The 14,928-nt window shown below is 44.3% G+C and overlaps 1 protein-coding gene across 2 annotated transcripts in view; it reads left to right on the plus strand.

Annotated features, from left to right (window-relative positions):
- SCRN1 (secernin 1) overlaps nt 1–14,928 on the plus strand; it is a 65,316-nt gene that overhangs the window by 31,450 nt on the left and 18,938 nt on the right. For both annotated transcript variants that reach the window (XM_040259708.1, XM_040259707.1), the window contains exon 3: nt 8,094–8,275. In XM_040259708.1, coding sequence (XP_040115642.1) covers nt 8,094–8,275 — 182 coding nt within the window. The remainder of the gene's footprint in view (nt 1–8,093; nt 8,276–14,928) is intronic.

The raw sequence follows: 14,928 nt of genomic DNA on the forward strand, positions 1-14,928 counted from the left end.
AATTTTATGGCTGCAGTCACCATCTGCAGTGATTTTGGAGCCCAGAATCACCGTTTCCACATTTATTTGCCATGAGTGATGGGACTGGATGCCATGATCTTAGTTTTCTGAATGTTGAGCTTTAAGCCAACTTTTTCACTCTCCTCTTTCACTTTTATCAAGAGCCTCTTTAGTTCTTCATTTTCTGCCAGAAGGGTGGTGTCATCTGCATATCTGAGGTTATTGACATCTCTCCCAGCAATCTTGATTCCAGCTTGTGCTTCCTCCAGCCCAGTGTTTCTCATGATGTACTCTGCATATAAGTTAAATAAGCAGAGTGACAATATACAGCCTTGACGTACTTCTTTTCCTATTTGAAACCAGTCTGTTGTTCCATGTCCAGTTTTAACTGTTGCTTCCTGACCTGCATACAGGTTTCTCAGGAGGTAGGTCAGGTGGTCTAATATTCCCATCTCTTTCAGAATTTTCCACAGTTTATTGTGATCCACACAATCAAAGGCTTTGACATAGTCAATACAGCAGAAATAGATGTTTTTCTGAAACTCTCTTGCTTTTTCGATGATCCAGAGGATGTTGACAATTCGATCTCTGGTTCCTCTGCCTTTACTAAACGTAGCTTGAACATCTGGAAGTTCATGGTTCACGTATTGCTGAAGCCTGGCTTGGAGAATTTTGAGCACTACTTTACTAGCGTGTGACATGAGTGCAATTGTGCAGTCGTTTGAGCATTCTTTGGCATTGCCTCTCTTTGGGATTGGGATGAAAAATGACCTTTTCCAGTCCTGTGGCCTCTGCTGAGTTTTGCTGGCATATTGAGTACAGCACAGCATCATCTTTTAGGATTTGAAACAGCTCAACTGGAATTCCATCACCTCCACTAGTTTTGTTCGTAGTGATGCTTTCTAAGGTGCACTTGACTTCACATTCCAGGATGTCTGGCTCTAGGTGAGTTTATCACATCATCGTGATTATCTGGGTCATGAAGATCTTTTTTGTACAGTTCTTCTGTGTATTCTTGCCACCTCTTCTTAATATCTTCTGCTTCTGTTAGGTCCCTCCCATTTCGCATGAGCCCATCTTTGCATGAAATGTTCCCTTGGTATCTCTAATTTTCTTGAAGAGATCTCTAGTCTTTCCCATTCTATTGTTTTCCTCTATTTCTTTACATTGATTGCTGAGGAAGGCTTTCTTATCTCTCCTTGCTATTCTTTGGAACTCTGCATTCAGATGCTTATATCTTTCCTTTTCTCCTTTGCTTTTTGCCTCTCTTCTTTTCACAGCTAGCCATTTTGCTTTTTTGCATTTCTTTTTCTTGGGGATGGTGTTGATCCCTGTCTCCTGTACAGTGTCACAAACCTCCATCCATAGTTCATCAGGCACTCTATCTATCAGATCTAGTCCCTTAAATCTATTTCTCACTTCCACTGTATAATCATAAGGGATTTGATTTAATTCATACCTGAATGGTCTAGTGGTTTTCCTCACTTTCTTCAATTTAAGTCTGAATTTGGTAATAAGGAGTTCATGATCTGAGCTATAGTCAGCTCCCGGTCTTGTTTTTGCTGACTATATAGAGCTTCTCCATCTTTGGCTGCAAAGAATATAATCAGTATGATTTCGGTGTTGACCATCTGGTGATGTCCATGTGTAGAGTCTTCTCTTAAGTTGTTGGAAGAGGGTGTTTGCTATGACCAGTGTGTTCTCTTGGCAAAACTCTGTTAACCTTTGCTCTGCTTCATTCTGTACTCCCAACGCCAAATTTGCCTGTTACTCCAGGTGTTTCTTGACTTTGTACTTTTGCATTCCAATCCCCTATAATGAAAAGGACATCTTTTTTGGGTGTTAGTTCTAAAAGGTCTTGTAGGTCTTCATAGAACCGTTCAACTTCAGCTTTTTCAGCGTTACTGGTCGGGGCATAGACTTTTGAACAGAAATCATTCTGTCGTTTTTGAGATTGCATCCAAGTCAAGTACTGCGTTTCAGACTCTTTTGTTGACTATGATGGCTAGTCCATTTCTTCTAAGGGATTCTTGCTCACAGTAGTAGATATAATGGTCATCTGAGTTAAATTCACCCATTCCAGTCCGTCTTAGTTCGCTGATTCCTAGAATGTTGAAATTCCCTCTTGCCATCTCCTGTTTGATCACTTTCAACTTGCCTTGATTCATGGACCTAACATTCCAGGTTACTATGCAATATTGCTCTTTATAGCATGGGACCTGATGGATAAGTATGTATCTGTTTTTGAAGGCCTCTGAGTCCTGAGGATGCTATGCACTGTGCCTAGGGCCCTGTGGGTAGAGGTGCTGAGGAAGCAGACGAATGATTTCCTGGATCATGATGTTCTGTCTGTGCACGGGTGCATTTGTGTGTGGATGTGGAATGGGTTTAGGTCTATTTGTAAATGGTTAAGCCTTCTATTTAAGAAAGAAAGGATACAACATTACAATATTTTCCTGGAAAAAACAGTGGGTTTCAACTAAAGTTTCCATTATCTATACTTGGTGCCCAAGAGAGTCATTATACCATAACTTATGGAGACAGAATTCTTGATAGCCAAGTCAGGTTTGATACATAATTGCTTTTTGAAAGATTCTCTTATTATTATATAATAAACCTCTCCTCCATTTTTGCCTCCTTTAGACTTCATTGTTTCTTTTTTTTAGAAAGTTATTTTATTTTATTTTATTATTATTATTTTTTAGACTAGTCAAGTGCAGTAGTGAGAAGAGAAAGTTATTTTAAATATTTTTTTTCCCACTACATGAAATTCTGTATAAGATTAGTATCCTCAGACAAGTTATACAACTTTCACAATTTGGGGTAGATTTTTGGTAGATACTTTTTTTCCTCCTTTCTTCCCAAAGAAAATATTTGCAAGAACAGAAAATTACCAATTAATGGTAGCTGGTAGCGTTATTAGTAACATTGTCCATGTCTATGTCCATGGTGGGGCAGGGAGTGGGTTCTGAATGTTAATTCTGAAGATTATCCCTTACCACAGGGGAGTACAGTCATTCTGGAATCTGAAATCTGAGCAGACCCGTGGTCACTAAGTAGATTGTATGCTTTTCTTCCTATCAGTTTTCCAGTTTTCATCCCTTCAGCCCCAGAGGCAGGGATTCCCAGCCTCCTGAGGAGTCAGAGCATCTCCCTGGTTCCATGGGAGAGTGGCTTGGCCTTGCATCCCCTTTCCCAAGCCTGTTTCTGAACCCCTTGCGTTGTCCATCCTTAAAGATCTTGCAGCTTCAGGGAGATAAAACACAGCTCTTCTAAAGTATACCCAGCATCTTCTTTTGTCTTTGTTTAGACTCCTATAAGCCTTAATGGCGTATTTCCCAAAACTAGTCTAGTTGCAGGCAAGAAGACACTGGGATTAAAAACATTAAAAAACAACCTCAGTGAGAATCTCAGTCCTGCTTTAGAGTCACAGGTTTTCTAAAACTAAACCTATTTTCCTAAAGCATCCCATTTCCCCTACCTTTCTTTCTCCTAAGAAGTCTGGCTGACTCATCAACTCATTTCACAGTGGTTTTCGCTGGCGGTGCCAGGGTTGTGTTCACCATCTGAGTACAGTAGGAAAGGCACAATGGTTGCATTGCAGTAAGTGAAATGTCTATTGTGTGAGTGTCTCTATTCTCCTTTCATTGGGTGATATCCAGAAATAGTGTGTGCAGGAATGTGCAAGGGTTAGGCGACAGCATGACGCTGATTTTGCTTTTTCAGTTTGGACACCATCACACAAAATAATAAAGGACTTGCCCTGCAGAAGAATTGTCTTTTGTCTTTGTCTCCGGGGCCTTGTCAAGGTTTATCTTTCCATCCTCCAACCTGGTATGTGTCCCCAGGAGCCACTGAGAGCAATGAGCTCAGTACAGGTAACGTCTTTCAAACTTCAGTGATTAGCATTAGGCAGTGCTGACAGTTCTTTTTTAAGTTTGCGTTTCAATTTCTTGGCCGTGCCTTGCAGTCTGTGGGATCTTAGTTCCCTGACCAGGGATTGAACCTGTGCCCCCTGCGTTGAAATTGCTGAGTCATAACCACTGGACTGCCAGGGAAGTCTCAGAGCTAACATTTAGGAGTATGACTCACCCCTCATCCCCCACCCCTCATCGGGCTTGTCGTGCGGTCTTAGCACCCGGAAGTCACGCTAGCTGACAGATTTGTTTTACTAAAGACTCGGTGGGCCTGGCCCACCAAATTGCTCCTCTTTTTGTGCAAGCCCCTTGAACAGCTTAATTACCGGAGCTGAGGCCAGAACTATACCCCATAAAGACTGATCTTTTGAGTGGTGAACATTTTCTTTTTCCTTTTTTCCTAACAGAAATCTGACTGGAAATTTTCACTTTAGAACTAAGTGGGTTGTTTTTTTTTTCATGCTGAAAGATTTCAGGTGCTTTTGGATTTTTCCCCTCAGAGAAACCTTCTCTGCTACTTCAAATCCCACTTAATAACGTGGCAGTTGTGTTGGTGGATCCATTTAAGAAAATGACTGCCTGCAGAGTTCAGGTTCTAGATGGCTGACTGAAGTTTAACTCATTACACTGTGTGTAAATGTTCCTTGTTTGTGAGATTTGCTCCCAAACTGGGACTTTTAAGTAACTAATCTCTCTGAAACAAATGCTTCTTCCTCCCAGACCTGGGTGTGATTAGTCAGGTTTCAAACCCAGTGGACTGTGTGAATTGCAGCCACAGAGGGGCCCTTGTTAAGCCAGACTTCGGTGGTCCATGGCAAAGATGCCCTGAGGGTGTGCGTTACAGGCTCGCTTGGGGTTCCCTGGTGGCACAGCGTTCCATCCCTGAGTCGGAAAGATTCCCTGGAGAAGGAAATGGGAACCCACTCCAGTATTCTTGCCTGGAGAATCCCATGGACAGAAGAGCCTGGCGGGCTACAGTCTATGGGGTCACAAAGAGTTGGACGTGACTGAGCAACCCCCCTCACCCGCTGCCCTGTGTCCTGTGCAGGGATCTAGGGATCAGCGTTCAGCCTGGTGCTTGAAAGGGGCTGATTTAGCTTATATGTCTAGTTGGGGGTCTCCTTGCTTCCTCACGATTCCAATTTTGGTGTGAAAAATGTCAAGTTGGCTGCATGTATTTTGAACTCCCACGAAGACCATATGGTCTTTTGGATTCAGTGTTCAGCACTTTTATCAGTCAGTACTTATGCTTTTGCAGTCCTGTGACTCAGTGCCATCACAGCTCCCCTAAGTGGCCGAGTGGAGGACCTCCCTGAACCGGGAACACATTTTTGACATCCCCACCTTTTTCTTCTCATCCTCTTTCCTCTGTCTGGAATACCTCAATGTCTGGCTCAGTTTGCAAGGTCAACTCAAATGCCACCCACTTGATAAAACCTCTGCCCACTTGGATGTGTTTCCTTGCCTTTGAACCTCAATTATGCACAGAGTCGGACACGACTGAAGTGATTTAGCAGCAGCAGCAGCAGCATGCTCCTTCTGACCTTTGTTACCGATTCATTCATTCATTTATTGATGCCTGCTATGTACCAGATTTGGGATCGAGCCCTCTCTCACTTCTGTATCTCTCATGGAGCTTACATTCTAGCCTGGGGAAATAGCATACATAAACAGCACATGCAGTACGTAAGTCAATTATATAGTATTTTGGAAGGGTTAAAATGGAGTGGAATGGGAAAAGGAAAAAGAATAGCAGGATTGGGTTGATCAGAAGTGCAAAGGCTTCCCTCATAGCTCAGTTGGTCAAGAATCCACCTACAATGCAGGAGACCCCAGTTCAATTCCTGGATCAGGAAGATCCCCTGGAGAAGGTATAGGCTTCCCACTCCAGTATTCTTGGGCTTCCCTTGTGGCTCAGCTGGTAAAGAATCTACCTGCACTGTGGGAGACCTGGCTTCAATCCCTGGGTTAGGAAGATCCCCTGGAGAAGGGAAAGGCTACCCACTCCAGTATTCTAGCCTGGAGAATTCCATGGACAGTATAGTCCATGGGGTCACAAAGAATTGGACATGACTGGGGACTTTCAGTTTTCATAAGGTGGGAGGAGGGGGAGATGCAGTGCCTGTTAAGCAGACACGCCTTAAGTTTGCCGGTGGTCTTGGTCATTTGTGTGTGTGCCTTCTCCTTTGCCAACTGAAGGGACAGGGACTGGGCCCCTCACTGACTTATCTGCCGGCAGCACTTTGCACAAGATGCCTTGTGTGTGGCTGGTGCTCTGTAGATAATTGATGAAATGGGAATGAAGGTGTAAACACGAATTTGAGGACAAATAAATAAGCTCATTTCCTATTTTTGCTTTTTTCCTGTCCTTAAAAAAAATTTATAATAAATCTGTGCTTAGGAAGTTAAGATTCCTTCCCTATTTAGTCAGTCTTTTCCAGACAGAATTTGTCACTCGACCTCAGTGGGTGCAGGGGTTTTGGAAAATGTTGATCAATGTCTGGACTGCTTTTTGCATGAACTAAGACAATTCTAACATATATACCTCAGTTCCATGTAGAAGAGCACAGAGGATCATAGTTTGTTTAGTGCTTTGGCCAGTTTTTGTTGTCAAAGGATCATTTTTTAAAAAAATAAATAACCATAGGGAACTGAATAGGGGAAGACATTGCAAGAGTGTATTTTATTATCAGTTTGCCATGAAAAACGCAAGGGTCTCTTGACAACCTCTGAGTTTAGCTTTCAGTTTACAAATAGTTATCAAGTGAAATAACATTATCCCAGGGCAGAGCGATACCTAATGTGGATTGTGAAGATACAGATGTCATGTGACCAGTGAGTGTGCATTTCAGCTCTTACCTGGGGTTTAGAGATTATGGAAAATCAATGCAGAATAGCTTTCTGGGCTGCATTCAGAAATATAACTGGGTGTTGAATCAAAAAAAGAGATCTAAGGCTGCAGTTGATCCAGTGCTTTCAGATGCCCAGTTTAAAATGTAAATGGATGCTGCGGCTGATAGAGTTCTCCCCTGACAGCTAAAAAGCCCTGTATAATTTAAAGCCCTGAGTTCCGCAGCCTTCTCGGGAAGAGGGTGTCATAGATACTAGAATATCAGTGTCAGGAGGCCCCGCGGCCAGCCTAGCTTAGTGCTTTTCCTGCTGCTCCAGTGGAGTCTCCTAGGGGCCCAGTTGTGGGGAGGGGAAGGCTCTGAGTGCTTTCCAGGCTGCTGTGTCTTTACTTGGAAAGGAATGAGCTAATCTAGATCAAGTTATTTCTTTCCAAGTATTTTTAGCCTCAGGATCCTTCCTCCATGCAAACTTTTACCCCAAAACATGAAGACAATAGAACTGGTCAAAGTGTATTGAGGTGAATGGAAGAACAGGCGTGGGACTGGAGGAGGTAAGACACAGCTCTAAGTGGCGTGTACCACAGTTGTAAAAGGAGTTCAAAAAAAGCCTTTCTGGGACTGGGTCCTCATGGGCTTAGTGTGGGGATCAAATGGGGCAGACTGGGAAGCATAGTGGATAAGAGAGTGTACGCTTAATGCATTAGTGAAATGTGAAGTATCACTATGTTTTTATCTTTTGTACCACTAGAGCAATCATGTAGGTTGTCAAACTATGTTCTAAGGAGCTGGGGGTCATTGCAGGAAGCTTAAGGGACCTCTGTTCTGCAGACAAAGCATCTTCCTTTTTATCTGCTTTCTATGTTAGGCATCTAAGTAGAACTTCCTTTACAGATAGAGCTCTGTAACTTTTACAGAGTTTGAAAACCACTAATCTAGAAGGAGTTTTGCAAATAAATAGGTATGCTTGTTTGAAATGCTGGTGGCCATCTATGCATTTTGAAATGACCAGATAGAATATTCAGGGCAGAGACCAGCTCAGTACCTGGTACATGAAAATAGACTGCCACTATAGATGTCTTCATTATGCACTGATTGGCATGAACTAAAGAGATTGGAAACTGAGTGAGTGGCAAGACTGAAACTCACCGTGGAAACCTTTGAGCTGCTTCGAGATGTGCGGTGTCTTTTAAGTCTGGGTGTTCCCAAGGCCTTTTATTTCTCGGCTCTGTTTGTAATGGATGTGGTGCTTTAATGTAAGTACCAAGGTGAAAACTAAGTGGTAGCTGACAGATAATGGCCCTTTCTTTCTCCTGTCTTCATTTTTTAGTGCACTTACATTTCAATCAACCAAGTTCCCAGGACCCATGCAATTGTGATAAGCAGACCTGCGTGGCTTTGGGGGGCAGAAATGGGAGCCAATGAACATGGAGTGTGCATTGCCAACGAAGCCATCAATGCCAGAGAACCAGCTGCTGAGACGGAAGCCTTACTGGGGATGGATCTGGTCAGGTACTGCACGGTGGCTCTTAGAGACAACCGCTCAAAACAGGTTGGGGTGGCGATGGGCTTTCTCTCTCTCAAACCTCATACTTTGTTATGCACTCCTTCCAAAGAAGACTTACGCCTTTTGATGCAAATTTTGAGGTGGTGGAAAAAAGAGTAGATTACAATGGAATATTATTCAGAAATAAAAAAAAAAATCAAGTGCTGATACCTGCTATACTTGAAAACATTATATTAAGTGAAAGAAGCCAGACACAAAAGGTCACATATTACATGATTCTAGTTACATGAAATATCCAGAATAGGCAAATTCATAGAAGCAGAAAGTGATCTCCTGGGGTTGGAGTGGGGGATAGAGAGGGATTCCTAATGGGTATGGGGCTTCTTTTTGGGGTGTTTGAAATGTTTTAAACTTAGATTATGGTGATAGTTGCACAGCTTTATGAAGATACTAAAGATCATTCAATGACACTTTTAAATGGGTCAATTTTATGGTCTTTGAAATATATCTAATATATAAAAGTAATAGAAAAAAAATATATATAACACATAAAATATAAAGGAAGAAAGAACAGAAACCGCTTCCCTCCTTTCCCCTCTATGTCTCTGTCCTCTTTTCTCTCTTTCTCTCCCCTCCCAGCCACAGGGTAATGCATTCATGTTTAAGGCGTTAGTGAAGCGCAGAGGCGGACGTGTAAGCTTGGCAAGAGGGAGGTCTCCGCTGGCTTGTTCACTACTGTGTCACAAGCACTAGGGCCATGTCCCTGGTGTGCAGCAGCTGATCAGTGGCCAAGTTTGGAAAGAATGACTACAGTAGAAAGTGGCAGGAATGAAACGACATTCTGAAGTAGTTTCTTTTTTTCCTGAAATAGTGAAATGCAATGGACTCATGGTATGGTTGAAGGGGGACTGGGCTGGGAGCTGGAGGTCTTGGTTTTCAGTGTGGAAACACCATTAGTATCTGTGCCCATCATTTGTTCAGTGTGAGTCCTGAATTGGATGACCTCTAGAGCTTCCCAAAGGAGACATCCTACAAAAAGGAATGGAGGTTTTTACGTTTTATAGGTTTTGCAGGGAGAAATTGCACATCTACACAAAGACGTCTGTGGCCCATAGCTTCTTTCACCTGGTGGACAGGTCAGTTTGCGTCACTTTTTTGATGCCATGTTGCCTTTATGCCTTCCTCACCCTTCCCTACTATTCCTGGTTATTATAAACTCAGAAGGAGCAGGTCCCCTGAGCTGGAGAAAAGAAGGAAAAAGCCTCATATTTATAATGAGTTCTCTCTTGATCAACAGAGTGCAATGGAGAGAATAACACGTTTTTCAGCTTATGTTTTGACAGCTGTCCCAGTAGTTTTACCTCCATGTTTAAGAGAAATCCTGAAAATGAAGAGTTAGCAATGGAAAATAATGCCCCTTTTATGCCTCATTTACAACCTTGCATTTTGAGTTATCATTGTCTTCGTGGAGGGGATTAATGGAACTGGCAAATATCACCATTTAAACAGTTGATTTCTAAGGAATGACAGAAAAGAATGGTTTTTTTTTCTTCAGTGCTTCTGACGTATCTTTTCAAGTTCATTAACCTGTAAGACAACCAGAGTTATTGAATATGTGCTTTGTGTTAGACTCTGTAGGCACATAAAGAAGCTCAGACACTTCAAAGAGATCTTAGTCTGTTTGCACGGAGAGGACAGAAAATTGAGCAATGTAAGATTTTAGGCCAATTTAAGATGACAGGAGGAGAAATGTGTCTTAAGGCAACTGGAGATTTTTAGCCACCTAAATAGCACAGAATCCCAGGCTCTCAGCAAACGCTGCTGGATGTTCAGAGATGATAATGGGCTGCATCTGTTAGGAATGCTTCAAGGAGATGCATTTCACCTGGGTCTACAAGGCCCAGGGATGTAGACAAAGAAGATATATTTAGCATGTAATTGAGGTTGTGATAGTTACCAAGGTCTGGGACAGTAACACATGTTGGGAGTAGATGACAGGGTAAGTTTAATTGTAGTCATTTAGCTTCAACTCCTTTCCTGGCTACCCATGACCAGCTATTACAATACAAAGACAGGCGTGTGAAGAGGACCCTGCTGTGCTATCTGCACCTTGAGTGGCTCTTTGTGAGTTCAGGGTCTCAGCTTTACACCAGCTATGATCAGTTCAGTCACACACAGTCAGATACTGAGGGGCCATTCCATACCAACTCAATCCTAAAAGTGACCCCTGAGCCAGAAGGCCTCCTAGATCAACGTCTAAGTGCCTCCCAACCGATGGGTGCTGTAGCTCCACATGTTTTCAGAGGGACTTAGGGGCTGGAGTGTGTGCATGCTCAGTCATGTCCAACTCTTTGTGACCCCTTGGACCCCACCAGGCTCCTCTGCCCAGATTTTCCAGACAAGAATAATGGAGTGGGTTGCCATTTCCTCGTATAGGGGAATCTTCCTGACAAAAACTGTAAAACAGCTACCAAATTTATTGTTAGAGACACAGCACAAGGTATGGGAGAGCACACAAAGGAACAGTTTATTTAAGTCAGAAGCAGGGCAGAAATAGACGCCAGAGAGCAGTGAGGTAAAAAGGTGATTTGAATCTCTTATATAAGACAGTTCTTCCTGGTGTTTTTGGTGAGTGTGAGGACTCACTGGTGATTTGAAAGGAGATTCAGCCAATGTTGGTTTTGCTCTTTTTAGGTGGCGCAGTGTAAAGAATCCGCCTGCCAATGTAGGAGACACAGGTTCAATTTCTGGGTCGGGAGGACCCTCTAGAGTAGGAAATGACAACCCACCCCATTATTGCCTGGAGAATCCCCTGGATAGAGGAGCCTGGTGGGCTGCAGTCCTTGGGGTTGCAAAGAGTTGAGTACTACTGAGCACACACACTAACCAGTGTCTATAGGAGGAAAGAACCTGTGGAAATAAGAGTTACTATTTCCCCAACACTATTGGGTAATGAGTTTTGCAGAGAATATTTCATTTAACTCTCACCACCATCTGGTGAAGTGGGTGTGGCTTCTTCTGTTTGGTAGACAGGAAACAGAGGCTTAGGGAGATTAAGGGACTTGCCTGAGGCTTCCACAGAGCCTGGTGTAGGGTGCCTGCCCTCTCAGGGAGGCTGCCTCCATACTAGAGTGCAGGTTACTTCTCTCCAGGAGCCAGGAAGCTCTGGATACCAGGAGATGGAGCCCTGTCAAAAGGTTTCACACACCTTTCTTCTAAATCAGTGCAGCCATTAACATCCACTTTCCCCCTCCTGCTTTCATCCCTCTGGCTAGAAGCTGGGAACCTTTTGATAACCAAAGAACAGTGAACCAAGCGAGGCCTTGCGGACCCCTTGATTTGTAGGGAATAAGAAAGGTGATTTGCGTCTGCATCTGTATAGGCTCATTCCTAAAAGGGGAGGGGGATTGACTTATTTTTATGACTTTCTCTAGGGCAGTGATTGTATGTTTACAGGAAATCTGATTATAACTTGCATGTGTGTGCTCGGTCGTGTCCGACTCTTTGCAGCCCCATGGACTGCCGCCTGCCAGGCTCCTCTGTCCATGGAATTTCCCAGGTAGGGATACTGGAACGGGTTGCCATTTCCTACTCCAGGGGATCTTCCTGACCAAGGGATGGAACCCGCATCCCTTGAGTCTCCTGCGTTGCCAGGTGGCTTCTTCACCACTGTGCCACCTGGGAACCTTCATGTTTCACCTTAATTGGGATACAGTGGCCCAAGGGTTTTCCCAATCAGTGGAAGCATAGGGATCAAGAAGACAAGCGAGCAGTGTTCCTAAACATGGGAGCGTGCAGCAGGGGAGTGCGGAGGGTGCTCATCTTCCTTGGTGAGCTGTGTTCACCTTTCCAGAAAGGACACAGTGAGTTCGACATACTGGTGAGAAAGTCATTGGCCCCAAATAGGCATTTCCTCCAGAATTTTCCATAAAAAATAAGGATTTGAATTTGGGAGCATCTAACTCCAAGACCCAGAATAACCTGACCAGGCGCACATTTCAGAAGGATTTGAGTTATGCTGAAGGTAGATGTCAGAGCGAGACTCTAACAGTTGATTGATAGTTAACTGTTGGCACAGTAAGTTTCAATCCTTTTCCTGCTCCAGTCAAGCCCATGACGGAGGTATAGCAGCCAAAGTGAAAGCAGGCGTGGAGACCAGAAAGTCCCTGTTTGCATTGGCATCACATGAATGCGCCTCATCTAGGAGGGGAAATGTTGGGAAAGGCTTTAAAATAGGCCTCTTGGTGGTGGGTGACTTGTGGGCCTGGATCCAGAGGTACAGATGCACCTCTGGATCTCAGGTGGAGAGGATGCGACCCTCTGTCATCCACAGCTTTGCCAGCGGTCCTATTCTTGGCCCATGGCAGGGAGACCACCTGGGAATGGTCAGGTGGGACAAATGGGGATCCTTTCCCCATGGTCCTGGCGTGAGGGGTTTAATCAGAATCATGTCTGTGGATGAGTGCAGAGGCCCTCCTTCAGACACTGCAGAAGGCACCAAAGTCAGTGTGGGGTGCAAACGGGCAGAGCAGTAGGAGAGTAAGTTAGAAACTGCAAAAGAGGGCCTTCCTGGCGGTCCAGTGGTTAGGACTTTGCCTTCCAGGGCAGGGGCCACGGTTCCATCCCTAGTTAGGGAGCTACGATCCCACATGCCTTGGGGCCAAAAAAAAAAAAAGCAAAAGCAATACTGTAACAAATTCAACAAAGACTTTAAAAATAGTCCACTTCAAAAAAATTTTTTTTGTTTTTAAATCTTTAAAAGAAAAACTGCGAAAGAGAAGTCACAGCTGCCAAAAGTGACCTTGCTGTCCCTGGCTCAGTATTCACAGGCTCTTCCCAGTGCCTGTTTGCACGGGTAAGTGGGGCCCTGCAGAGGCCCCAGGTGCATTCTGCCTAGAATGACCAGGAGCCACCAGGGACCTGTGGAAAGCAGGAAGGGGCCCTCCTGTGTGGCCAGCTCTTGGCTGTGAGAGGTACTTGCAGCACACTTGTTCGCTCTGGACCTTTGAGATGAGGTGAGTGCTTATCTATCTCTACTCCTTTTTGGAGAAGATGACACGGACCAACAGAAGAGTCCACTACTTCCATCTTCTAATGAATTTTTTCTTATATGACTCCCCTAAGGCTTCAGCTTCTCAAAGCATTGCCTTGTCATCAAGGCTTCCTAAATAAGCTTAAATTGAGAAATGCCAAATGAATTGGTATATAATTATCTCTGAAAATAAGCCTGTTGCAAAGATAAATCCGGATCATGGAGTCCCATTATCTGTTCATCTCCCTGGCAGCACAGTGCAATGTCCCTGCAGGAAGAATCAAACTGGGTGAATTTTAATAGTAATTGCATCTCAAGTTGAAAACTCACCCAGAACTGGCCTCTGCTGCCATCTTAGTAGGGTTCCATTGCCTCTGTTCTGAGACTCCACGCTTCTGTCACCAACATTACAATTTGAATGGAGAGATGAATGAATAGAAATTTACTGAGCACCCATTACGTGCCCTTCTCTTTCAAATCAGCCTGAGGGGGAAACAGTACTGTTTTTCACTTTACAGACAAGACAATAAAGGTTCGAAAGGGTTACTCCTGGTGGATAACAGAAGCAGGATTAGAAGTGAGGCCCCTTTATCTGTGAGTCATTTGTTTTTCTGCCACAGTCTGCTGTGTCTGAAAGCTTCATCACCTGCTTGGTCCCTGGTGCCGATGCCTTGTATTTTCCTGTTCATTATCTCATAAAACCCATCTGCCTAGTACTCAGTGATGTAGGTGCTCATTTTACTGGTGGCATAAAACTGAAGTTTGAATATATGATATAACTTGCTCAAGTTACACGGCTTCCCAGGTGGCGCTAGTGGTAAAGAACCCGCCTGCCCATGCAGGAGACATAAGATGTGTGGGTTCCACCCCTGTGGGAAGATCCCCTGGAGGAGGGAATGGCAGCCCACTCCAGTATTCTTGCCTGGAGGATCCCATGGACAGAGGAGCCTGGGGGGCTACAGTCCCTGGGATCACAAAGAGTCAGACACGACTGAAGGGACTTCGCATGCAAGCACGCAGGCTCAAGTTCCGTAGAGGGTGGTCTCTGTGGCCTCTTTAAGGAGTCCCTTCATTAGAAGGGCTGGGAGGAGATGGCTGTTTCGCTTTGGAAGAAGTTTGTCCTTTTGAATGACTGAAGCTGTAAGTCACACCAGTGGAGGGGGGGCTGTTAGGTAGGAGAAGTATGTAGAAAAAGGACTGGTCTTGTCCTAACCAGCCGCCCATTCCTAAGGAGATGGTGGGTGAATTACATTCACAGAGGACAGTGGCTGGCTATAGAGCACTTCTGTTACTAACCCGAATACCTGGTGTAGAATCATAAAGGTCAGGGTTGGACTGGGCAGAGGTTTCCTTTTGCTCAGAGGCAGGAGGGAGAACAAGCCACAGAGAGATTCTCTTGTTAAGGTCTTCTACAAAGCTGGCCAGCTTCAGGGGAGTCAGAGTTAGAAAAAGAGAAACAGCCATGCTTCCTTTCGAGAGAGGAAGCCACTGGGCTCCTGACTGTGTGGAAAGGGCATGACCGAAGACAGAAAACGCCCCCATGATTCTGAATGGAATGTCTGCCATGAATCGTGAGTTCAAACGCTGTTTCTCTGTTTGCGTATCAGCCTGACTATTTAACATGGT

This window comes from Oryx dammah, unplaced genomic scaffold (genome assembly GCF_014754425.2).
Source record: "Oryx dammah isolate SB20612 unplaced genomic scaffold, SCBI_Odam_1.1 HiC_scaffold_18, whole genome shotgun sequence".
Lineage (NCBI taxonomy): Eukaryota > Metazoa > Chordata > Mammalia > Artiodactyla > Bovidae > Oryx > Oryx dammah.